This window comes from Peromyscus maniculatus, chromosome 3, assembly GCF_049852395.1.
Source record: "Peromyscus maniculatus bairdii isolate BWxNUB_F1_BW_parent chromosome 3, HU_Pman_BW_mat_3.1, whole genome shotgun sequence".
NCBI classification, from domain to species: Eukaryota; Metazoa; Chordata; class Mammalia; order Rodentia; family Cricetidae; genus Peromyscus; species Peromyscus maniculatus.
Window position 1 is genome coordinate 104,840,560 of NC_134854.1, and position 24,820 is coordinate 104,865,379.

At 58.4% G+C, this 24,820-nt stretch overlaps 2 protein-coding genes and 1 long non-coding RNA gene across 3 annotated transcripts; 2 read left to right on the forward strand and 1 right to left on the reverse strand.

Annotated features, from left to right (window-relative positions):
• Positions 1-1,136: 1,136 nt before the first annotated feature.
• On the forward strand, positions 1,137-23,008 carry Ccdc142 (coiled-coil domain containing 142). The gene is made up of 9 exons (XM_076566997.1): positions 1,137-2,204; positions 2,574-2,660; positions 2,735-2,884; positions 3,014-3,144; positions 3,218-3,331; positions 21,418-21,532; positions 21,954-22,131; positions 22,256-22,455; positions 22,594-23,008. Exons 1-9 carry the CDS (start codon positions 1,250-1,252, stop codon positions 22,854-22,856), a joined length of 2,193 nt encoding a protein of 730 aa, XP_076423112.1. The 5' UTR covers positions 1,137-1,249; the 3' UTR covers positions 22,857-23,008.
• Positions 20,885-23,140, reverse strand: LOC143272408 (uncharacterized). The gene is made up of 3 exons (XR_013049935.1): positions 23,002-23,140; positions 22,244-22,415; positions 20,885-21,559 (listed from the first exon to the last, which is right to left on the reverse strand). It is a non-coding gene; the product is annotated as an uncharacterized LOC143272408 (long non-coding RNA).
• A 393-nt stretch (positions 23,141-23,533) lies between these two features.
• Mrpl53 (mitochondrial ribosomal protein L53) lies at positions 23,534-24,583 on the forward strand. The gene is made up of 3 exons (XM_006994338.4): positions 23,534-23,706; positions 23,898-24,010; positions 24,129-24,583. Exons 1-3 carry the CDS (start codon positions 23,615-23,617, stop codon positions 24,287-24,289), a joined length of 366 nt encoding a protein of 121 aa, XP_006994400.1. The 5' UTR covers positions 23,534-23,614; the 3' UTR covers positions 24,290-24,583.
• Positions 24,584-24,820: the final 237 nt, after the last annotated feature.

The following is a 24,820-nucleotide window of genomic DNA, read 5'->3' on the forward strand; positions in this document are numbered from 1 at the left end:
AATCTGAGGCTGGGTCCAATTCTCTATGTGACCTGTATCCTTCGCCTGAGGACTTGTTAACTGAGTTTCTAGAAATAAATCAGGAAATGATCAGGAAGGCACCTGGAAATTTAGCCAGCCAGTGCCCCTATATCTGATGCTTTTGTCTCTCCCTCAGCAACTGTACCATATACTTCAGGAAATCTAAACCCTTGTGGCCTTTCAAGCCACTGTCAGAGACTGGTCTCACACTGTAGCCCAAGCTAGCCTGAAACTATGTAGGCCTCATGACAATCCTGTTTCAGCCTCCTGAGTGCTGGGCTGTAGTGAACTCTCTTTTCCTTGCTTCAGCGTTTTTGCTCAAAACGTCCTGTGTTCGCAGTATCTTTCCAAACCACTGCTGAGTCCTCAACCATGAGACCCTCAAATGCTCAGTTTTGCCTGCTTTGAGCATTGTATCCGCAGCAGCCTGAGGGTCCCTTGCTGTCCTTTATGAGTAGGGCCCGAACCTACTGGTTCCCAAAGCCCGCCGCTAACTCAAAACAACATCTTGCCGGAGTCTGGCCGTGATGACACAAACACACTCTTAACTTCAGCAGAGGAGGCAGAGGCAGGCGGACAACTGTGAGTTCGAGATCAGCCTGGTCTACATGGCGAGTTCCAGGTTAGCCAGGAACATACAAAGTGAGACGCAAAGAGAAGAGAACATAACAAAACAACCACAAACCCACCAACAATCATGAAGACGATGATCAGGGCAAAAGGAAGCCAGGGTCTCGCTTTCCTCTTTTCTGTGGTACCGAAACTCCTTGCTAAATCGGGACCCACAGGGGCCCCAGATGTCAACCAGACCTCAGGGAAGGAAGGTGACGTCAGGGAGCCCGAGATGGAGACGCCAGGACCCTCCACCTGAAGCCTAAAATTCTACTGAAAATGTCCAAACCCTGGTAGATTGAAGGGGCCTCTCTTCCTGAGCTTCCTACGGTCTGGTCAAACCACTCACCTAACTTGACTCGCCCTACAACAGCGCCACCTCCCGTCAACGGTGACAGCAAAGTGAAAGTCCGGTTAGAATTTGGTTCCCGCTAAAGGCCGGGAAAGAATGAGCAGACGGCCATCTTTGTTAGGGGCAGACGCCGCGGCTACGGAGAGCGAGTGAAGCCACGAAACTTCCGGCTGCAAGCTGGTGAGTCCAGGCGCCCGCGGGTGTGGAGTGCCGCGGGATGTGGGGAGGTGGCGGGCGTTAGGTTCGTTTGGGACTCGCCGTGCCATGGCCCGGGCGCCCCGCTCCGGTGGCTTTCTGCCTCCCCTCTCTAACGTACCCCCGTCGTGGGCGCATCCCGTGGGTGCTGGGAATGAGCGGGGCGAGGGGAGTCGCGGAGGGCCGGGGCTGCGGGCTGCGGAGAGCGTCCCGCGCCCGGACTCCGACAGACAACCGTGGGAGCCCGCATCGGCGAGCGGCCCGATGCCCTTCGCTCTGCAGCGGCTCCGGACCGCATTGCTCCGTCTGCACCGCGAGCGGGAGCAGCTTCTGCGGGCCCGGGACTTTGCCCGCCACCTGCAGGCGGTCGTGAGGCTGCTCCGCTCCAGCTCGTCGGCTGGTGCCCTCTCCCAGCAGCAGCTGCATCGCGACCTGCAGCTGTGCCCTTCGCGTGGGTCGGCTCTGCGCCTCGGCCGCCGGGACCCCACGGAGACGCTTCTACTGGCTCGCCCCGTCGGGCTAGCAGCCCAGCGTCTGGATGCTGCCATCGAGATGCAGCTTCGCGCCCTAGGCCGGGCACCCGCCAGCCTGGGCCTGACGTCCCAGCTAGCGGAACTGTTGCTGGTCCTTCCCTTCTACCACAAGCTACAGGGACAAGCCGTGAGCTGCGTCCCTGGGGCGGCGCGCCCATTCCCCGCGGCCCGTGTGCTCCACCTCCTGGCTGCAGAGCGGGGTTGTCAGGTGGCACATAGGCTGGCTGAGGCCCTTGGCGGATCGGGCTTGCAAGACCAACTCCGTCGGCAGTGCGACGAAGAGCGAGAGCTGCTGCCAGGGCTGCTGGGTCTAATAGGGGGTGTGGCTAGCACCGACAGCGGTGGACTGAGGCTTGGAGGGCCTGGAGCCCTGTGGAGCCAGTACTGGACCTTGCTGTGGGCAGCCTGTGCTCAGAGTCTGGACCTAAGCGTGGGACCCTGGGGGGACCCCAGAGCAGTGGCACGACAGTTGCGTCAGGCATTGTGTCAAGGTGAGTGAGGAACCCAAGCTGGCATTTGGGGGTTGTGGTGAGGGTATCTCTCTCCTTTTATCCTAGTCGGCTCGCTCACCTTTAGCCTGTCAGAAAGCGCAGGTCCTTTAGAATGAACTTTCCTGAGTTCATAGGTTACGGTTTCCCAGGCCACCTTGCTACCCCCCCCCCATCTTTGTTTTGTTTAGAGGTAGGTTTTTACTACGTAGTCCATAATGGCCTCGAACTCATGCCTCAGCTTCCCACAGGCTGAGAGACATGGCGCCTGACTTCCCACCCCTGACTGAGTGGTGGAGGACACATCAGGAGTAGGCAGGGGCTGTAAACAGGGAGGTTTTGTTCTCAGGCTCCCATTGTTTCTCCCATTAGCATCCCTGCCTCAGGAGTGTGAGAAGGAGCTGCTGTCTTGGTGTGACATCCTACTTCATCAGTCTCTTACCTGGAGCTGGGACCAAGGTAAGGAGAAAGGGACATGGGGGGTGGCCAAGGGTCAGCTTGCTCCCCCTTCAGACTATACTCTGTCCTTCCAGGGTTCTGCCAGGCCTTGGGGTCGTCCCTGACGGGTCAGAGCAGCCCTGCTCTACTATCTCCTACTGCCGAGCTGTTGCAGCGGCTTTTCCCTCCACTTTTGGACGCCCTTCGAGAGCCGAGGTCAGAACTTCGCCTGTGTCTGCCTCCAGGTAAGAAGGGTGTGGAAGGGGGTACGAGGTAGAGCAGTTGATATCTCTTTCCTTCCCTCTGTTCTGCAGCTGGCTTTCTCCTGAAGGTAGCCTATGGACACTAGGATACTCTCTGCTCTTTCCCTCCAGGTCCTGCGCCTGTTGCTCTGGGGCTCTGTACCCTGCAGACCACCTTGCTCTGGTTCTTGGGCAGAGCTCAGCAGTACCTGGCAGCATGGACACCCAGTTCCTTCCTGCTCCTGACCCAAAGGGATTTGCCTGTGAGTGGCCTGGGAGCAGGGAAGGGAGCAGCCTGGCCTGAACTGAGTCCTCACTCTCTGTTTCCACCTAAAGCCTCTACTGCATGCAGTGGAGGAGCTGTCCAGCCTGGCCTCAGAGGCAACCCTAACCCTGGAGGTGGAGCAGAAGCTGGGCCTGGAGATCCAGAAGCTGGCTGCAGAGATGCAGGTGAGAGCACAGGTGCAGGAGAGCACAGGTGCAGGAGAGAGAGCACAGGTGCAGGAGGGAGAGCACAGGAGGGAGAGCACAGGTGCAGGAGAGAGAGCACAGGTGCAGGAGAGCACAGGTACAGGAGAGAGAGCACAGGAGCAGGAGAGAGCACAGGTGCAGGAGAGAGCACAGGTGCAGGAGACAGAGCACAGGAGGGAGAGCACAGGAGCAGGAGAGAGAGAGCACAGGTGCAGGAGAGCACAGGTACAGGAGAGAGAGCACAGGTGCAGGGGAGAGAGCACAGGTGCAGGGGAGAGAGCACAGGTGCAGGAGAGAGAGCACAGGTGCAGGAGAGCACAGGTGCAGGAGAGAGAGCACAGGTACAGGAGAGAGAGCACAGGTGCAGGAGAGAGAGCACAGGTGCAGGAGACAGAGCACAGGTGCAGGAGGGAGAGCACAGGTGCAGGAGAGAGAGCACAGGTGCAGGAGACAGAGCACAGGTGAAGGAGAGAGAGCACAGGTGCAGGAGAGAGAGCACAGGTGCAGGGGAGAGAGCACAGGTGCAGGAGAGAGAGCACAGGTGCAGGAGAGAGAGCACAGGTGCAGGGGAGAGAGCACAGGTGCAGGAGAGAGAACACAGGTGCAGGAGAGAGCACAGGTGAAGGAGAGAGAGCACAGGAGCAGGAGAGAGCACAGGTGCAGGAGAGAGAGCACAGGTGCAGGAGACAGAGCACAGGTGCAGGAGAGAGAGCACAGGGGCAGGAGAGAGAGAGCACAGGTGCAGGAGGGAGCACAGGTGCAGGAGAGAGAGCACAGGTGCAGGAGACAGAGCACAGGTGCAGGAGACAGAGCACAGGTGCAGGAGAGAGAGCACAGGTGCAGGAGAGAGAGCACAGGTGCAGGAGAGAGCACAGGTGCAGGAGAGAGAGCACAGGTGCAGGAGAGAGAGCACAGGTGCAGGAGAGAGAGCACAGGTGCAGGAGAGAGAGCACAGGGGCAGGAGAGAGAGAGCACAGGTGCAGGAGGGAGCACAGGTGCAGGAGAGAGAGCACAGGTGCAGGAGAGAGCACAGGTGCAGGAGGGAGCACAGGTGCAGGAGAGAGAGCACAGGTGCAGGAGAGAGAGAGCACAGGTGCAGGGGAGAGAGCACAGGGGCAGGAGAGAGAGAGCACAGGTGCAGGAGGGAGCACAGGTGCAGGAGAGAGAGCACAGGTGCAGGAGAGAGCACAGGTGCAGGAGGGAGCACAGGTGCAGGAGAGAGAGCACAGGTGCAGGAGAGAGAGAGCACAGGTGCAGGAGAGAGCACAGGTGTAGGAGAGAGCACAGGTGCAGGAGACAGAGCACAGGTGCAGGAGGGAGCACAGGTGCAGGAGAGAGAGCACAGGTGCAGGAGAGAGCACAGGTGCAGGAGAGAGCACAGGTGCAGGAGAGAGAGCACAGGTGCAGGGGAGAGAGCACAGGTGCAGGGGAGAGAGCACAGGTGCAGGAGAGAGCACAGGTGCAGGAGACAGAGCACAGGTGCAGGAGACAGAGCACAAGTGCAGGAGACAGAGCACAGGTGCAGGAGAGAGAGCACAGGTGCAGGAGAGAGCACAGGTGCAGGAGAGAGCACAGGTGCAGGAGAGAGAGCACAGGTGCAGGAGAGAGCACAGGTGCAGGAGAGAGAGCACAGGTGCAGGGGAGAGAGCACAGGTACAGGAGAGAGAGCACAGGTGCAGGAGGGAGAGCACAGGTGCAGGAGAGAGAACACAGGTGCAGGAGAGCACAGGTGCAGGAGACAGAGCACAGGTGCAGGAGAGAGAGCACAGGTGCAGGAGACAGAGCACAGGTGCAGGAGAGAGAGCACAGGTGCAGGAGAGAGCACAGGTGCAGGAGAGAGCACAGGTGCAGGAGAGAGAGCACAGGTGCAGGAGAGCACAGGTGCAGGAGAGAGCACAGGAGCAGGAGAGAGCACAGGTGTAGGAGAGAGAGCACAGGTGCAGGAGACAGAGCACAGGTGCAGGAGGGAGAGCACAGGTGCAGGAGAGAGAGCACAGGTGCAGGAGAGAGAACACAGGTGCAGGAGAGAGCACAGGTGAAGGAGAGAGAGCACAGGTGCAGGGGAGAGAGCACAGGTGCAGGGGAGAGAGCACAGGTGCAGGAGAGAGAACACAGGTGCAGGAGAGAGCACAGGTGAAGGAGAGAGAGCACAGGAGCAGGAGAGAGCACAGGTGCAAGAGAGAGAGCACAGGTGCAGGAGACAGAGCACAGGTGCAGGAGGGAGAGCACAGGTGCAGGAGAGAGAGCACAGGTGCAGGAGACAGAGCACAGGTGCAGGAGAGAGAGCACAGGTGCAGGAGAGAGAGCACAGGTGCAGGGGAGAGAGCACAGGTGCAGGAGAGAGAGCACAGGTGCAGGAGAGAGAGCACAGGTGCAGGGGAGAGAGCACAGGTGCAGGAGAGAGAGCACAGGTGCAGGAGAGAGCACAGGTGCAGGAGAGAGCACAGGTGCAGGAGAGAGAGCACAGGTGCAGGAGAGCACAGGTGCAGGAGAGAGCACAGGAGCAGGAGAGAGCACAGGTGCAGGAGAGAGAGCACAGGTGCAGGAGACAGAGCACAGGTGCAGGAGGGAGAGCACAGGTGCAGGAGAGAGAGCACAGGTGCAGGAGAGAGCACAGGTGCAGGAGAGAGAGCACAGGTGCAGGAGAGAGAGCACAGGTGCAGGAGACAGAGCACAGGTGCAGGAGAGAGAGAGCACAGGTGAAGGAGAGAGAGCACAGGTGCAGGAGAGAGAGCACAGGTGCAGGAGAGAGAGAACACAGGTGCAGGAGAGAGCACAGGTGCAGGAGAGAGAGCACAGGTGCAGGAGAAAGAGCACAGGTGCAGGAGAGAGCACAGGTGCAGGAGACAGAGCACAGGTGCAGAAGAGAGAGCACAGGTGCAGGAGAGAGCACAGGTGCAGGAGGGAGCACAGGTGCAGGAGAGAGCACAGGTGCAGGAGAGAGCACAGGTGCAGGAGAGAGAGCACAGGTGCAGGACAGAGAGAACACAGGTGCAGGAGAGAGAGCACAGCTGCAGGAGAGAGAGAGCACAGGTGCAGGAGAGAGAGAGCACAGGTGCAGGAGAGAGCACAGGTGCAGGAGAGAGAGCACAGGTGCAGGAGAGAGAGAGAACACAGGTGCAGGACAGAGAGCACAGGTGCAGGAGAGAGCACAGGTGCAGGAGAGAGAGAGCACAGGAGCAGGAGAGAGCACAGGTGCAGGAGAGAGCACAGGTGCAGGAGACAGAGCACAGGAGGGAGAGCACAGGAGCAGGAGAGAGAGAGCACAGGTGCAGGAGAGCACAGGTACAGGAGAGAGAGCACAGGTGCAGGGGAGAGAGCACAGGTGCAGGGGAGAGAGCACAGGTGCAGGAGAGAGAGCACAGGTGCAGGAGAGCACAGGTGCAGGAGAGAGAGCACAGATACAGGAGAGAGAGCACAGGTGCAGGAGAGAGAGCACAGGTGCAGGAGACAGAGCACAGGTGCAGGAGGGAGAGCACAGGTGCAGGAGAGAGAGCACAGGTGCAGGAGACAGAGCACAGGTGCAGGAGAGAGAGCACAGGTGCAGGAGAGAGAGCACAGGTGCAGGGGAGAGAGCACAGGTGCAGGAGAGAGAGCACAGGTGCAGGAGAGAGAGCACAGGTGCAGGGGAGAGAGCACAGGTGCAGGAGAGAGAACACAGGTGCAGGAGAGAGCACAGGTGAAGGAGAGAGAGCACAGGAGCAGGAGAGAGCACAGGTGCAGGAGAGAGAGCACAGGTGCAGGAGACAGAGCACAGGTGCAGGAGAGAGAGCACAGGGGCAGGAGAGAGAGAGCACAGGTGCAGGAGGGAGCACAGGTGCAGGAGAGAGAGCACAGGTGCAGGAGACAGAGCACAGGTGCAGGAGACAGAGCACAGGTGCAGGAGAGAGAGCACAAGTGCAGGAGAGAGAGCACAGGTGCAGGAGAGAGCACAGGTGCAGGAGAGAGAGCACAGGTGCAGGAGAGAGAGCACAGGTGCAGGAGAGAGAGCACAGGTGCAGGAGAGAGAGCACAGGGGCAGGAGAGAGAGAGCACAGGTGCAGGAGGGAGCACAGGTGCAGGAGAGAGAGCACAGGTGCAGGAGAGAGCACAGGTGCAGGAGGGAGCACAGGTGCAGGAGAGAGAGCACAGGTGCAGGAGAGAGAGAGCACAGGTGCAGGGGAGAGAGCACATGGGCAGGAGAGAGAGAGCACAGGTGCAGGAGGGAGCACAGGTGCAGGAGAGAGAGCACAGGTGCAGGAGAGAGCACAGGTGCAGGAGGGAGCACAGGTGCAGGAGAGAGAGCACAGGTGCAGGAGAGAGAGAGCACAGGTGCAGGAGAGAGCACAGGTGTAGGAGAGAGCACAGGTGCAGGAGACAGAGCACAGGTGCAGGAGGGAGCACAGGTGCAGGAGAGAGAGCACAGGTGCAGGAGAGAGCACAGGTGCAGGAGAGAGCACAGGTGCAGGAGAGAGCACAGGTGCAGGGGAGAGAGCACAGGTGCAGGGGAGAGAGCACAGGTGCAGGAGAGAGCACAGGTGCAGGAGAAAGAGCACAGGTGCAGGAGACAGAGCACAGGTGCAGGAGACAGAGCACAGGTGCAGGAGAGAGAGCACAGGTGCAGGAGAGAGCACAGGTGCAGGAGAGAGCACAGGTGCAGGAGAGAGAGCACAGGTGCAGGAGAGAGCACAGGTGCAGGAGAGAGAGCACAGGTGCAGGGGAGAGAGCACAGGTAGAGGAGAGAGAGCACAGGTGCAGGAGAGAGAGCACAGGTGCAGGAGAGAGAACACAGGTGCAGGAGACAGAGCACAGGTGCAGGAGAGAGAGCACAGGTGCAGGAGACAGAGCACAGGTGCAGGAGAGAGAGCACAGGTGCAGGAGAGAGCATAGGTGCAGGAGAGAGCACAGGTGCAGGAGAGAGAGCACAGGTGCAGGAGAGCACAGGTGCAGGAGAGAGCACAGGAGCAGGAGAGAGCACAGGTGCAGGAGAGAGAGCACAGGTGCAGGAGACAGAGCACAGGTGCAGGAGGGAGAGCACAGGTGCAGGAGAGAGAGCACAGGTGCAGGAGAGAGAACACAGGTGCAGGAGAGAGCACAGGTGAAGGAGAGAGAGCACAGGTGCAGGGGAGAGAGCACAGGTGCAGGGGAGAGAGCACAGGTGCAGGAGAGAGAACACAGGTGCAGGAGAGAGAGCACAGGTGCAGGAGAGAGCACAGGTGCAGGAGAGAGAGAGCACAGGAGCAGGAGAGAGCACAGGTGCAGGAGAGAGCACAGGTGCAGGAGACAGAGCACAGGAGGGAGAGCACAGGAGCAGGAGAGAGAGAGCACAGGTGCAGGAGAGCACAGGTACAGGAGAGAGAGCACAGGTGCAGGGGAGAGAGCACAGGTGTAGGGGAGAGAGCACAGGTGCAGGAGAGAGAGCACAGGTGCAGGAGAGCACAGGTGCAGGGGAGAGAGCACAGGTGCAGGAGAGAGAGCACAGGTGCAGGAGAGCACAGGTGCAGGAGAGAGAGCACAGGTACAGGAGAGAGAGCACAGGTGCAGGAGAGAGAGCACAGGTGCAGGAGACAGAGCACAGGTGCAGGAGGGAGAGCACAGGTGCAGGAGAGAGAGCACAGGTGCAGGAGACAGAGCACAGGTGCAGGAGAGAGAGCACAGGTGCAGGAGAGAGAGCACAGGTGCAGGGGAGAGAGCACAGGTGCAGGAGAGAGAGCACAGGTGCAGGAGAGAGAGCACAGGTGCAGGGGAGAGAGCACAGGTGCAGGAGAGAGAACACAGGTGCAGGAGAGAGCACAGGTGAAGGAGAGAGAGCACAGGAGCAGGAGAGAGCACAGGTGCAGGAGAGAGAGCACAGGTGCAGGAGACAGAGCACAGGTGCAGGAGAGAGAGCACAGGGGCAGGAGAGAGAGAGCACAGGTGCAGGAGGGAGCACAGGTGCAGGAGAGAGAGCACAGGTGCAGGAGACAGAGCACAGGTGCAGGAGACAGAGCACAGGTGCAGGAGAGAGAGCACAAGTGCAGGAGAGAGAGCACAGGTGCAGGAGAGAGCACAGGTGCAGGAGAGAGAGCACAGGTGCAGGAGAGAGAGCACAGGTGCAGGAGAGAGAGCACAGGTGCAGGAGAGAGAGCACAGGGGCAGGAGAGAGAGAGCACAGGTGCAGGAGGGAGCACAGGTGCAGGAGAGAGAGCACAGGTGCAGGAGAGAGCACAGGTGCAGGAGGGAGCACAGGTGCAGGAGAGAGAGCACAGGTGCAGGAGAGAGAGAGCACAGGTGCAGGGGAGAGAGCACAGGGGCAGGAGAGAGAGAGCACAGGTGCAGGAGGGAGCACAGGTGCAGGAGAGAGAGCACAGGTGCAGGAGAGAGCACAGGTGCAGGAGGGAGCACAGGTGCAGGAGAGAGAGCACAGGTGCAGGAGAGAGAGAGCACAGGTGCAGGAGAGAGCACAGGTGTAGGAGAGAGCACAGGTGCAGGAGACAGAGCACAGGTGCAGGAGGGAGCACAGGTGCAGGAGAGAGAGCACAGGTGCAGGAGAGAGCACAGGTGCAGGAGAGAGCACAGGTGCAGGAGAGAGCACAGGTGCAGGGGAGAGAGCACAGGTGCAGGGGAGAGAGCACAGGTGCAGGAGAGAGCACAGGTGCAGGAGAAAGAGCACAGGTGCAGGAGACAGAGCACAGGTGCAGGAGACAGAGCACAGGTGCAGGAGAGAGAGCACAGGTGCAGGAGAGAGCACAGGTGCAGGAGAGAGCACAGGTGCAGGAGAGAGAGCACAGGTGCAGGAGAGAGCACAGGTGCAGGAGAGAGAGCACAGGTGCAGGGGAGAGAGCACAGGTAGAGGAGAGAGAGCACAGGTGCAGGAGAGAGAGCACAGGTGCAGGAGAGAGAACACAGGTGCAGGAGACAGAGCACAGGTGCAGGAGAGAGAGCACAGGTGCAGGAGACAGAGCACAGGTGCAGGAGAGAGAGCACAGGTGCAGGAGAGAGCACAGGTGCAGGAGAGAGCACAGGTGCAGGAGAGAGAGCACAGGTGCAGGAGAGCACAGGTGCAGGAGAGAGCACAGGAGCAGGAGAGAGCACAGGTGCAGGAGAGAGAGCACAGGTGCAGGAGACAGAGCACAGGTGCAGGAGGGAGAGCACAGGTGCAGGAGAGAGAGCACAGGTGCAGGAGAGAGAACACAGGTGCAGGAGAGAGCACAGGTGAAGGAGAGAGAGCACAGGTGCAGGGGAGAGAGCACAGGTGCAGGGGAGAGAGCACAGGTGCAGGAGAGAGAACACAGGTGCAGGAGAGAGAGCACAGGTGCAGGAGAGAGCACAGGTGCAGGAGAGAGAGAGCACAGGAGCAGGAGAGAGCACAGGTGCAGGAGAGAGCACAGGTGCAGGAGACAGAGCACAGGAGGGAGAGCACAGGAGCAGGAGAGAGAGAGCACAGGTGCAGGAGAGCACAGGTACAGGAGAGAGAGCACAGGTGCAGGGGAGAGAGCACAGGTGCAGGGGAGAGAGCACAGGTGCAGGAGAGAGAGCACAGGTGCAGGAGAGCACAGGTGCAGGAGAGAGAGCACAGGTACAGGAGAGAGAGCACAGGTGCAGGAGAGAGAGCACAGGTGCAGGAGACAGAGCACAGGTGCAGGAGGGAGAGCACAGGTGCAGGAGAGAGAGCACAGGTGCAGGAGACAGAGCACAGGTGCAGGAGAGAGAGCACAGGTGCAGGAGAGAGAGCACAGGTGCAGGGGAGAGAGCACAGGTGCAGGAGAGAGAGCACAGGTGCAGGAGAGAGAGCACAGGTGCAGGGGAGAGAGCACAGGTGCAGGAGAGAGAACACAGGTGCAGGAGAGAGCACAGGTGAAGGAGAGAGAGCACAGGAGCAGGAGAGAGCACAGGTGCAGGAGAGAGAGCACAGGTGCAGGAGACAGAGCACAGGTGCAGGAGAGAGAGCACAGGGGCAGGAGAGAGAGAGCACAGGTGCAGGAGGGAGCACAGGTGCAGGAGAGAGAGCACAGGTGCAGGAGACAGAGCACAGGTGCAGGAGACAGAGCACAGGTGCAGGAGAGAGAGCACAGGTGCAGAAGAGAGAGCACAGGTGCAGGAGAGAGAGCACAGGTGCAGGAGAGAGAGCACAGGGGCAGGAGAGAGAGAGCACAGGTGCAGGAGGGAGCACAGGTGCAGGAGAGAGAGCACAGGTGCAGGAGAGAGCACAGGTGCAGGAGGGAGCACAGGTGCAGGAGAGAGAGCACAGGTGCAGGAGAGAGAGAGCACAGGTGCAGGGGAGAGAGCACAGGGGCAGGAGAGAGAGAGCACAGGTGCAGGAGGGAGCACAGGTGCAGGAGAGAGAGCACAGGTGCAGGAGAGAGCACAAGTGCAGGAGGGAGCACAGGTGCAGGAGAGAGAGCACAGGTGCAGGAGAGAGAGAGCACAGGTGCAGGAGAGAGCACAGGTGTAGGAGAGAGCACAGGTGCAGGAGACAGAGCACAGGTGCAGGAGGGAGCACAGGTGCAGGAGAGAGAGCACAGGTGCAGGAGAGAGCACAGGTGCAGGAGAGAGCACAGGTGCAGGAGAGAGCACAGGTGCAGGGGAGAGAGCACAGGTGCAGGAGAGAGCACAGGTGCAGGAGAGAGAGCACAGGTGCAGGAGAGAGAGCACAGGTGCAGGAGAGAGAGCACAGGTGCAGGAGAGAGAGCACAGGGGCAGGAGAGAGAACACAGGTGCAGGAGAGAGCACAGGTGCAGGAGAGAGCACAGGTGAAGGAGAGAGAGCACAGGTGCAGGAGAGAGCACAGGTGCAGGAGAGAGAGCACAGGTGCAGGAGAGCACAGGTGCAGGAGAGAGCACAGGAGCAGGAGAGAGCACAGGTGCAGGAGAGAGAGCACAGGTGCAGGAGACAGAGCACAGGTGCAGGAGGGAGAGCACAGGTGCAGGAGAGAGAGCACAGGTGCAGGAGAGAGAACACAGGTGCAGGAGAGAGCACAGGTGAAGGAGAGAGAGCACAGGTGCAGGGGAGAGAGCACAGGTGCAGGGGAGAGAGCACAGGTGCAGGAGAGAGAACACAGGTGCAGGAGAGAGAGCACAGGTGCAGGAGAGAGCACAGGTGCAGGAGAGAGAGAGCACAGGAGCAGGAGAGAGCACAGGTGCAGGAGAGAGCACAGGTGCAGGAGACAGAGCACAGGAGGGAGAGCACAGGAGCAGGAGAGAGAGAGCACAGGTGCAGGAGAGCACAGGTACAGGAGAGAGAGCACAGGTGCAGGGGAGAGAGCACAGGTGCAGGGGAGAGAGCACAGGTGCAGGAGAGAGAGCACAGGTGCAGGAGAGCACAGGTGCAGGAGAGAGAGCACAGGTACAGGAGAGAGAGCACAGGTGCAGGAGAGAGAGCACAGGTGCAGGAGACAGAGCACAGGTGCAGGAGGGAGAGCACAGGTGCAGGAGAGAGAGCACAGGTGCAGGAGACAGAGCACAGGTGCAGGAGAGAGAGCACAGGTGCAGGAGAGAGAGCACAGGTGCAGGAGAGAGAGCACAGGTGCAGGGGAGAGAGCACAGGTGCAGGAGAGAGAACACAGGTGCAGGAGAGAGCATAGGTGAAGGAGAGAGAGCACAGGAGCAGGAGAGAGCACAGGTGCAGGAGAGAGAGCACAGGTGCAGGAGACAGAGCACAGGTGCAGGAGAGAGAGCACAGGGGCAGGAGAGAGAGAGCACAGGTGCAGGAGGGAGCACAGGTGCAGGAGAGAGAGCACAGGTGCAGGAGACAGAGCACAGGTGCAGGAGAAAGAGCACAGGTGCAGGAGAGAGAGCACAGGTGCAGGAGAGAGAGCACAGGTGCAGGAGAGAGCACAGGTGCAGGAGAGAGAGCACAGGTGCAGAAGAGAGAGCACAGGTGCAGGAGAGAGAGCACAGGTGCAGGAGAGAGAGCACAGGGGCAGGAGAGAGAGAGCACAGGTGCAGGAGGGAGCACAGGTGCAGGAGAGAGAGCACAGGTGCAGGAGAGAGCACAGGTGCAGGAGGGAGCACAGGTGCAGGAGAGAGAGCACAGGTGCAGGAGAGAGAGAGCACAGGTGCAGGGGAGAGAGCACAGGGGCAGGAGAGAGAGAGCACAGGTGCAGGAGGGAGCACAGGTGCAGGAGAGAGAGCACAGGTGCAGGAGAGAGCACCAGTGCAGGAGGGAGCACAGGTGCAGGAGAGAGAGCACAGGTGCAGGAGAGAGAGAGCACAGGTGCAGGAGAGAGCACAGGTGTAGGAGAGAGCACAGGTGCAGGAGACAGAGCACAGGTGCAGGAGGGAGCACAGGTGCAGGAGAGAGAGCACAGGTGCAGGAGAGAGCACAGGTGCAGGAGAGAGCACAGGTGCAGGAGAGAGCACAGGTGCAGGGGAGAGAGCACAGGTGCAGGAGAGAGCACAGGTGCAGGAGAGAGAGCACAGGTGCAGGAGAGAGAGCACAGGTGCAGGAGAGAGAGCACAGGTGCAGGAGAGAGAGCACAGGGGCAGGAGAGAGAACACAGGTGCAGGAGAGAGCACAGGTGCAGGAGAGAGCACAGGTGCAGGAGAGAGAGCACAGGTGCAGGAGAGAGCACAGGTGCAGGAGAGAGAGCACAGGTGCAGGAGAGCACAGGTGCAGGAGAGAGCACAGGAGCAGGAGAGAGCACAGGTGCAGGAGAGAGAGCACAGGTGCAGGAGACAGAGCACAGGTGCAGGAGGGAGAGCACAGGTGCAGGAGAGAGAGCACAGGTGCAGGAGAGAGAACACAGGTGCAGGAGAGAGCACAGGTGAAGGAGAGAGAGCACAGGTGCAGGGGAGAGAGCACAGGTGCAGGGGAGAGAGCACAGGTGCAGGAGAGAGAACACAGGTGCAGGAGAGAGCACAGGTGAAGGAGAGAGAGCACAGGAGCAGGAGAGAGCACAGGTGCAGGAGAGAGCACAGGTGCAGGAGGGAGCACAGGTGCAGGAGAGAGCACAGGTGCAGGAGAGAGCACAGGTGCAGGAGAGAGAGCACAGGTGCAGGAGAGAGAGAACACAGGTGCAGGAGAGAGAGCACAGGTGCAGGAGAGAGAGAGCACAGGTGCAGGAGAGAGAGAGCACAGGTGCATGAGAGAGCACAGGTGCAGGAGAGAGAGCACAGGTGCAGGAGAGAGAGAGAACACAGGTGCAGGAGAGAGAGCACAGGTGCAGGAGAGAGCACAGGTGCAGGAGAGAGAGAGCACAGGAGCAGGAGAGAGCACAGGTGCAGGAGAGAGCACAGGTGCAGGAGACAGAGCACAGGAGGGAGAGCACAGGAGCAGGAGAGAGAGAGCACAGGTGCAGGAGAGCACAGGTACAGGAGAGAGAGCACAGGTGCAGGGGAGAGAGCACAGGTGCAGGGGAGAGAGCACAGGTGCAGGAGAGAGAGCACAGGTGCAGGAGAGCACAGGTGCAGGAGAGAGAGCACAGGTACAGGAGAGAGAGCACAGGTGCAGGAGAGAGAGCACAGGTGCAGGAGACAGAGCACAGGTGCAGGAGGGAGAGCACAGGTGCAGGAGAGAGAGCACAGGTGCAGGAGACATAGCACAGGTGCAGGAGAGAGAGCACAGGTGCAGGAGAGAGAGCACAGGTGCAGGGGAGATAGCACAGGTGCAGGAGAGAGAGCACAGGTGCAGGAGAGAGAGCACAGGTGCAGGGGAGAGAGCACAGGTGCAGGAGAGAGAACACACGTGCAGGAGAGAGCACAGGTGAAGGAGAGAGAGCACAGGAGCAGGAGAGAGCACAGGTGCAGGAGAGAGAGCACAGGTGCAGGAGACAGAGCACAGGTGCAGGAGAGAGAGCACAGGGGCAGGAGAGAGAGAGCACAGGTGCAGGAGGGAGCACAGGTGCAGGAGAGAGAGCACAGGTGCAGGAGACAGAGCACAGGTGCAGGAGACAGAGCACAGGTGCAGGAGAGAGAGCACAGGTGCAGGAGAGAGAGCACAGGTGCAGGAGAGAGAGCACAGGTGCAGGAGAGAGAGCACAGGTGCAGGAGAGAGAGCACAGGTGCAGGAGAGAGAGCACAGGTACAGGAGAGAGAGCACAGGGGCAGGAGAGAGAGAGCACAGGTGCAGGAGGGAGCACAGGTGCAGGAGAGAGAGCACAGGTGCAGGAGAGAGCACAGGTGCAGGAGGGAGCACAGGTGCAGGAGAGAGAGCACAGGTGCAGGAGAGAGAGAGCACAGGTGCAGGGGAGAGAGCACAGGGGCAGGAGAGAGAGAGCACAGGTGCAGGAGGGAGCACAGGTGCAGGAGAGAGAGCACAGGTGCAGGAGAGAGCACAGGTGCAGGAGGGAGCACAGGTGCAGGAGAGAGAGCACAGGTGCAGGAGAGAGAGAGCACAGGTGCAGGAGAGAGCACAGGTGTAGGAGAGAGCACAGGTGCAGGAGACAGAGCACAGGTGCAGGAGGGAGCACAGGTGCAGGAGAGAGAGCACAGGTGCAGGAGAGAGCACAGGTGCAGGAGAGAGCACAGGTGCAGGAGAGAGCACAGGTGCAGGGGAGAGAGCACAGGTGCAGGGGAGAGAGCACAGGTGCAGGAGAGAGCACAGGTGCAGGAGACAGAGCACAGGTGCAGGAGACAGAGCACAGGTGCAGGAGACAGAGCACAGGTGCAGGAGAGAGAGCACAGGTGCAGGGGAGAGAGCACAGGTGCAGGAGAGAGAACACACGTGCAGGAGAGAGCACAGGTGAAGGAGAGAGAGCACAGGAGCAGGAGAGAGCACAGGTGCAGGAGAGAGAGCACAGGTGCAGGAGACAGAGCACAGGTGCAGGAGAGAGAGCACAGGGGCAGGAGAGAGAGAGCACAGGTGCAGGAGGGAGCACAGGTGCAGGAGAGAGAGCACAGGTGCAGGAGACAGAGCACAGGTGCAGGAGACAGAGCACAGGTGCAGGAGAGAGAGCACAGGTGCAGGAGAGAGAGCACAGGTGCAGGAGAGAGAGCACAGGTGCAGGAGAGAGAGCACAGGTGCAGGAGAGAGAGCACAGGTGCAGGAGAGAGAGCACAGGTACAGGAGAGAGAGCACAGGGGCAGGAGAGAGAGAGCACAGGTGCAGGAGGGAGCACAGGTGCAGGAGAGAGAGCACAGGTGCAGGAGAGAGCACAGGTGCAGGAGGGAGCACAGGTGCAGGAGAGAGAGCACAGGTGCAGGAGAGAGAGAGCACAGGTGCAGGGGAGAGAGCACAGGGGCAGGAGAGAGAGAGCACAGGTGCAGGAGGGAGCACAGGTGCAGGAGAGAGAGCACAGGTGCAGGAGAGAGCACAGGTGCAGGAGGGAGCACAGGTGCAGGAGAGAGAGCACAGGTGCAGGAGAGAGAGAGCACAGGTGCAGGAGAGAGCACAGGTGTAGGAGAGAGCACAGGTGCAGGAGACAGAGCACAGGTGCAGGAGGGAGCACAGGTGCAGGAGAGAGAGCACAGGTGCAGGAGAGAGCACAGGTGCAGGAGAGAGCACAGGTGCAGGAGAGAGCACAGGTGCAGGGGAGAGAGCACAGGTGCAGGGGAGAGAGCACAGGTGCAGGAGAGAGCACAGGTGCAGGAGACAGAGCACAGGTGCAGGAGACAGAGCACAGGTGCAGGAGACAGAGCACAGGTGCAGGAGAGAGAGCACAGGTGCAGGAGAGAGCACAGGTGCAGGAGAGAGCACAGGTGCAGGAGAGAGAGCACAGGTGCAGGAGAGAGCACAGGTGCAGGAGAGAGAGCACAGGTGCAGGGGAGAGAGCACAGGTACAGGAGAGAGAGCACAGGTGCAGGAGGGAGAGCACAGGTGCAGGAGAGAGAACACAGGTGCAGGAGACAGAGCACAGGTGCAGGAGAGAGAGCACAGGTGCAGGAGACAGAGCACAGGTGCAGGAGAGAGAGCACAGGTGCAGGAGAGAGCACAGGTGCAGGAGAGAGCACAGGTGCAGGAGAGAGAGCACAGGTGCAGGAGAGCACAGGTGCAGGAGAGAGCACAGGAGCAGGAGAGAGCACAGGTGCAGGAGAGAGAGCACAGGTGCAGGAGACAGAGCACAGGTGCAGGAGGGAGAGCACAGGTGCAGGAGAGAGAGCACAGGTGCAGGAGAGAGAACACAGGTGCAGGAGAGAGCACAGGTGAAGGAGAGAGAGCACAGGTGCAGGGGAGAGAGCACAGGTGCAGGGGAGAGAGCACAGGTGCAGGAGAGAGAACACAGGTGCAGGAGAGAGCACAGGTGAAGGAGAGAGAGCACAGGAGCAGGAGAGAGCACAGGTGCAGGAGAGAGAGCACAGGTGCAGGAGACAGAGCACAGGTGCAGGAGGGAGAGCACAGGTGCAGGAGAGAGAGCACAGGTGCAGGAGACAGAGCACAGGTGCAGGAGACAGAGCACAGGTGCAGGAGAGAGAGCACAGGTGCAGGGGAGAGAGCACAGGTGCAGGAGAGAGAGCACAGGTGCAGGAGAGAGAGCACAGGTGCAGGGGAGAGAGCACAGGTGCAGGAGAGAGAGCACAGGTGCAGGAGAGAGCACAGGTGCAGGAGAGAGCACAGGTGCAGGAGAGAGAGCACAGGTGCAGGAGAGCACAGGTGCAGGAGAGAGCACAGGAGCAGGAGAGAGCACAGGTGCAGGAGAGAGAGCACAGGTGCAGGAGACAGAGCACAGGTGCAGGAGGGAGAGCACAGGTGCAGGAGAGAGAGCACAGGTGCAGGAGAGAGCACAGGTGCAGGAGAGAGAGCACAGGTGCAGGAGAGAGAGAGCACAGGTGCAGGAGACAGAGCACAGGTGCAGGAGAGAGAGAGCACAGGTGAAGGAGAGAGAGCACAGGTGCAGGAGAGAGAGCACAGGTGCAGGAGAGAGAGAACACAGGTGCAGGAGAGAGCACAGGTGCAGGAGTGAGAGCACAGGTGCAGGAGAAAGAGCACAGGTGCAGGAGAGAGCACAGGTGCAGGAGATAGAGCACAGGTGCAGAAGAGAGAGCACAGGTGCAGGAGAGAGCACAGGTGTAGGAGAGAGCACAGGTGCAGGAGGGAGCACAGGTGCAGGAGAGAGCACAGGTGCAGGAGAGAGCACAGGTGCAGGAGAGAGAGCACAGGTGCAGGAGAGAGAGAACACAGGTGCAGGAGAGAGAGCACAGGTGCAGGAGAGAGAGAGCACAGGTGCAGGAGAGAGAGAGCACAGGTGCAGGAGAGAGCACAGGTGCAGGAGAGAGAGCACAGGTGCAGGAGAGAGAGAGAACACAGGTGCAGGAGAGAGAGCACAGGTGCAGGAGAGAGCACAGGTGCAGGAGAGAGAGAGCACAGGTGCAGGAGAGAGCACAGGTGCAGGAGGGAGAGCACAGGTGCAGGAGAGAGAGCACAGGTGCAGAAGAGAGAGCACAGGTGCAGGAGAGAGCACAGGTGCAGGAGACAGAGCACAGGTGCAGGAGGGAGCACAGGTGCAGGAGAGAGAGCACAGGTGCAGGAGAGAGCACAGGTGCAGGAGAGAGCACAGGTGCAGGGGAGAGAGCACAGGTGCAGGAGAGAGAGCACAGGTGCAGGAGAGAGCACAGGTGCAGGAGACAGAGCACAGGTGCAGGAGAGAGAGCACAGGTGCAGGAGACAGAGCACAGGTGCAGGAGAGAGAGCACAGGTGCAGGAGAGAGAGCACAGGAGGGAGAGCACAGGTGCAGGGGAGAGCAGAGCCCCTTACAGTGTCAGTGTCAGTGTGTGCTAACTAGGGAACAGGGTTGGGATGAACAGAGTAGAACCTCTGTGCCTTGCAATCTCCTTGGAGTCTCCACTAACTTCATTTTTTTTTCTTGGTTGGTTCTTGTTCTAAGTCTTTACTATGGAAAATTTTCAAATATGGTCATAACAGTATCAACGAGTGGCCAATTATGATTCTTACTCCCTGGCTACTTGCTAATAGTGGTAGCCACTGACATCATTGCTGAGACTTATTTCATTAACGACTGCAAAAGTGGTTTTCCGTAATTACGTCCTCCACTTTTCCTACTAGTGTTCAATCCACTGGTTCTCCTAAGTTTAGTATGTGTGTGTGTGTGATTATGTGCTTGTTTATTTTGTTTTGTTGAGATAGGGTCTCATTATGTCGTTCAGGTTGGCCTGGAACTCGATATGTAGACAAGGCTAGCCTTAAACTCATATTTGCCGGCCTCTGCTTCCTGAATGCTGAGATTAAAGGTGCATGCCATCACATCTAGCTTAATGTACAGTTTTATTGAAGTACTACATGTCTATAGTGTAAAAAGTGAAATGTAGCTGGGCAATGGTGGCAAAAGCCTTTAATCCCAGCACTCGGGAGACAGAGGCAGGCAGATCTCTGAGTTTGAGGCCAGCCTGGTTTACAGAGTGAGATCCAGGACAGCCAAGGCTGTCTCAGGGTACAAAAGTGAAATGTAAACTGGGCTGTAGCTAAGCAGCACAGCGTTTGCTGGTCATGCATCAAGGCTTTCTTTGATCCCAATTATGAGCAGGAAAGGGGGAAATGAAGCAGCAAGATGGCTCATCAGTTAAAGGTGCTTGCTGCCAAGTCTGACAACCTAAAGTTGATCTCCAGGACTCATGTGAGGTAGAGAGAACCAATTTCTGTAAGTTGTCCTCCCCATCTGTAAGCATATGTGTGTCCCTGCCTCCCTCTTCTGTATGTGTGTGGGCCTGCGTGTGTCAGGGAAGCAGTGTGGGAATTGGCAGAGTAAGCAAGTTAGTATTAAATTGTTGGCGGCAAGGCCAGGTGTGCTAGTGTACACCTTTAACCCAGTACTGCGGAGGCTGAAGCAGGATTGTGGGTTTGAGGCCAGCCTGGGCTACACAGTAAGACCCTGTCAAGATGGGAGGGAGGAGGAAATGCCACGCTGGAGAAGAAGGCAAGAGGTTAGGCTTAAACAAGCCAGATGTGCCGGGAACCCAGTGGCCTCCTCTCCCGCTTTAGGTTCCTGGGATCCACACATCCGGATCTTTTTTTCTTCTCTTTTGTTCTCCCTTCCCCTCTCCCCTTCTTGTGTTTTCTGAGAGAGTAAGATCAAGCTGACCCGTGGAACTTGTGATTCTCCTGCTTCATCTTCCCCAACCCTGGAGTTACTGGCACATGCCACTGTGCTCAGTCACATTTTTACAGCACTTCTGCCAAATGCCCATTTCTTAGATTCCTCTCCTCCGAGAGACCGGCAGCAAGACAAAGACCCTTTTTACTGCTGTCTCCTCCCCTTCATGGAACACAGCCTGCCGCTACTTCCCTCTTTATTTCATGGGTCATTCGCTTTGCAGACGGCAAGGAATACTTAATGTAAGGCCACTTCAAAGGCTCCTGGATGCCAGAACAGTGACACAGGCATGGGTCCTGGTCTGCATCCACTGCCTTCCTTTTTGGATGTAGCCAGATAATTTTAATTTCACCCTTTGCCTCAGCCCCTGCCTGATCAGGGCACACAGACCCATCTGTCTACTATATGCTTCTGACAGGTTTTAAACCCATTTGGGTTTTGTTTTTATTTTCTTGAGATGGGGTCCAGGCTGGCCTTGAACTTGTTATGTAGCTGAGGTTGGTCATGAATTCCTGATATTCCTGGAGTACAGGCATGTAGGTGGACTTTTCTGTCCCACCATCTAGTTCTCAAATAACCACACAGAGACTTATTTATTTTAAATGCTCGGCTGTTAGCTTAGATTTGTTTTTAACTAGCTCTTATAACTAAAATCAACCCATTTCTATTCACCTATGTGCACCCCCAAGGCTCGTTTACCTTGTTTATATACTTTTCATATTGCTTTTTCCTAGTCTGGCTGGCGAGTTCTGAAATTGCTCCTTCTTCTTCCCAGCATTCTCTTAGTCCGATTCTCCCACCTAACCTTATCCTGCCTAGCTATAGGCCAGTCAGCTTCTTAATTAAACCAACCACAGTGACAAACGTTCACACAGTGTAAAGGAATATTCCACACAAGCCCATGCCCACCATGCCTGACTTGTCATGTGCCTTTGACAACTAAGAACTGGTAATCCTACATATTGTGCAGAGTTTGGGTCCAGACCTCATGGAAAATTCAGCTCCCACAATGACGCACGGACTCGGGGTTGTACAGACCCCGCGCCGAGGCCTCAGGTGGGAGAAGCACCATCTCGTCAGTCTGACAGGTGAGCCCTTCTGACTCTCCTCCTCCCCACGCAGCTCCTGCCCGAAGAGTCGCTGAGTCTCTTTTTCCAAGAATGCCGTCAACAAGCCACCCAGGGCTTCAAGCTCCACATGCCAAGGGGTCGATACTGGAGGCTTCGGCTGTGTCCTGGTAAGTTTTCTTTCTCTCTTTGTAGTGCTGGGGATGAAACCCAGGACGACTTCACGCATGCTAGTCTTTCTGACTAAGCGACACGACCCCCTACACACACACACACACACACACACACACACACACACACACACACACAGCCCACTGTCTTGGTAACCTCCCATGTCCATCTTCTCCTTCCGGGGTTCCCAGTGAGTGAGTGGTTCAAGCCCCCAACTGTGGCTCCACACCACTGTCGCCGCCCTTGTCCTTACCTTCTGTGCCCCTTCGCTGGTGCCCATTGGACCCCCCCCCCCAGCTGAGGACCACGCCCAGAGCCTTACACTTGCTAGGCAAGCGCTCTACCACTGAGCTCAATCCCCAACCCCCACATTGGATTTCTAGAGTCTCACAACCTGCCCTTTCTCTTCTCTCTCTCCAGAACATCCCCGGGCTCCTAGTGAGTATGCAGGGATGGTGGTCTGCGCCGTGCTGGAGCCTGTGTTACAAGGACTGCAGGGACTGCCACCCGAAGCCCAAGCCCCTCCCCTCGGCCAGGCACTGACAGCCGTCCTGGGTGCCTGGCTTGACCACATCCTCACCCATGGGATCCGGTTCAGGTGGGAAGGAAAGACGGTAGTGGCAGAGGGCGAATGTCAACAGGGAAAATGGAGAGAACATCTGGGCAGAGCAGTCTGGGGAGGCAGAAGGGTCCCCGCGGCCACATTGTACCTGGACATCTAGCCTGCAGGGGGCGCTGCAGCTCAAACAAGACTTCGGAGTCATCAGGGAGGTTCTGGAACAGGAGCAGTGGGGCCTGTCCCGGGAGCTTCGCCAGACCCTGCTCTCACTCAGCATCTTCCAGCGGCTAGATGGAGCCCTGCTGTGTCTCCTGCAGCAGCCCCTGCCCAAGAATCCAGTCCACAGAAGGACTCGCTGTTGCTGTGAGTCATTACGCTGCCCCAATCCCAGGTTTTCCTAAATCCCTCCATCACTGCTTTTAAGAGACCCACAGCCCCATCTCACCACTGACTTGGCATTAACATCACCCACCAATCTGCTGTCCACTCCTGCCTTCCCAGGTTTTTGTAATGACGTCCAGACCACTGAACTCCCCACCAGCAACCTCAACAGCCTGGAAAGCTTGGCACCCCCTCTACGGCCTGGAGTCTCCCCAGCCCAGAACATGCACCTGCTAAGCACCCTGGGAGGAGGAGGAGGAGGACCTAGTCCTGAGGCTTACCTGGCTGGAAACCAGCAAGCCTGGCTTGCCCTGAGGCTGCACCAGCACCCTCGTTGGCACCTGCCCTTTCTTTCCTGCCTGGGGACGAGTCCTGAGCCCTAAGCTGCCTAGGATGGGGAGTTCCAAATCATGGACTGTTAAGCCCCAGTCAAGGAACCTTATGTTAGAGAGGCTTAAAACTGGGAGCTTGGGAGAACACATACATAAAGTACACAGTCTGGAACTGAATCCAAGATCACCCTAGTACCTGCAATCCAGAGTAATGGGCAAACTGCAGCATGGAATGTAGACATCAGCAACAATGAAGACATGAGCTAGAAATAGCTAGGTCTGCAGGTGTGGCTCTCGGGAGGCCAAAGCAAGCTACATGCTTTCTCTTGAATCCCAGGAACAAGGCTAAAGTGAATTCATGAGGAAACACAGATGGAGCAAGCATTTCTACACGCGGAGGGCCTGTCTTAACCCTTCCTCGTTTCTATTTTCAGTCATTAGGCTGTAGGACTGTGACAACGTTTAAGCTTTGGCTGTACAGTTACCAGGGTGGGTCAACACCATCCTAAATCCAACGAGGGGATTACCACAGCAGGGATTGTCCTACATGTAGCAGGCAGGATACTGAAGGGGGGAAGCTGCAGGAGACGACGAATTTTCGTGCAAGCGGGGGATTTTTGCACATTCACTGTCTACGCCATGTGTGGCACAGGGTACTGTTAAGGGCTGAAGAATTTGCGACCCGCCCACTCTGGATCCCTCGGCGGCCCAGGAGGGCAACCGCTTAAAAGTCCCCGCAGAGGCCGCCGGAAGTGGTCCGTTCCCATAAAGCGATCCCCAGCCCTACTCCTTCCGGGCCAGAGGGAACCATGGCGGCGGCTCTGGCTCGGCTCGGACTGCGGCCGGTCAAGCTGGTTCGAGTTCAGTTCTGCCCGTTTGAGAAGAACGTGGAGGCGACAAGGTACGGGTTCCCGGGAGGTGGGAGGCGCCCGCGCTCCCGACGCCTGCGCGCGCACCCACGACCCCCCCCCCCCCGCCCGAGTTCCAGGGCGCCCCGGAGCGGCTCTCCCTGCCCCGCGCGCTGCGCGCCCCTTCGTCCCCGCTCCAGGCTCCCGGGTCCTCCCGCGCGCTCACGCCGCCCTCCCACCGCAGGACCTTTCTCCAGGCGGTGAGCAGCGAAAAAGTCCGTGCCACGAACCTCAACTGTTCGGTGATCGCCGACGTGAGGCACGACGGCTCCGAGCCCTGCGTGGACGTGGTGTTCGGTAGGTCTGGCTGGGACGCGGGCGGGCGGGTGGGCGGGCGAGCGACGGCGGCGGCTGGGCGCAGCCCTAGCCCTGCGGACTCGGGGGTCCCTGACTCATCGGCTTGCATCTTCCCCAGGAGATGGGTATCGGCTGATTATGCGGGGCGCCCACCTCACCGCTCAGGAAATGTTCACTGCCTTGGCCTCCCACATACGGGTCAGGAACGCAGCGGCGGCCGCGGCAGCATCGGCCTCCAGCGCAGACAAGCCCGGCCCAGTTACTGGTACCCGGCGCTGACATTGCTTAAGAGTCCAACCACTGAAGGTTAGCTTGGAACTAAAGATAGCTGTCTAAGAAGAACTGGGCTTAATCACTCACAACGCTGCGTGGCGGTCACGAAACAGACTGATGGTTCATGGAAACCTGACACTTGCCAGTGCTTTGGGGGCAAGATAAGTAAGATGAGGTGGTGGAGGGTCAGGACGAATTTGAATTTTTCTTTCTCCTTTTCCCTCACTGCGTAACCGTATTTGAGTTTGGCTTCATCTGTTACCCAAGTACCTTTTAATTAAATATTTATTGCCAAATGAATGTTATTTTTCTCAGGTTGTTTGCTTGGTTGGTTTCTGTGTCAGAATCTTGTCATGAGCTAACCTGAAATTTGGTCCGGAGACCAAGGTGGGCTAGAAGTTTGAAAGGATTCTCCTGCCTTCAGGCTCCTGAGTGCTGGGATCATAGATGTGCCTAACCACACCAGGCTTCAGTCCTCATCTTTCTTAGCAGTTTTGTCTGGTTTTAGTAGTTTTTTACTCTCATAAGGAATCTGCC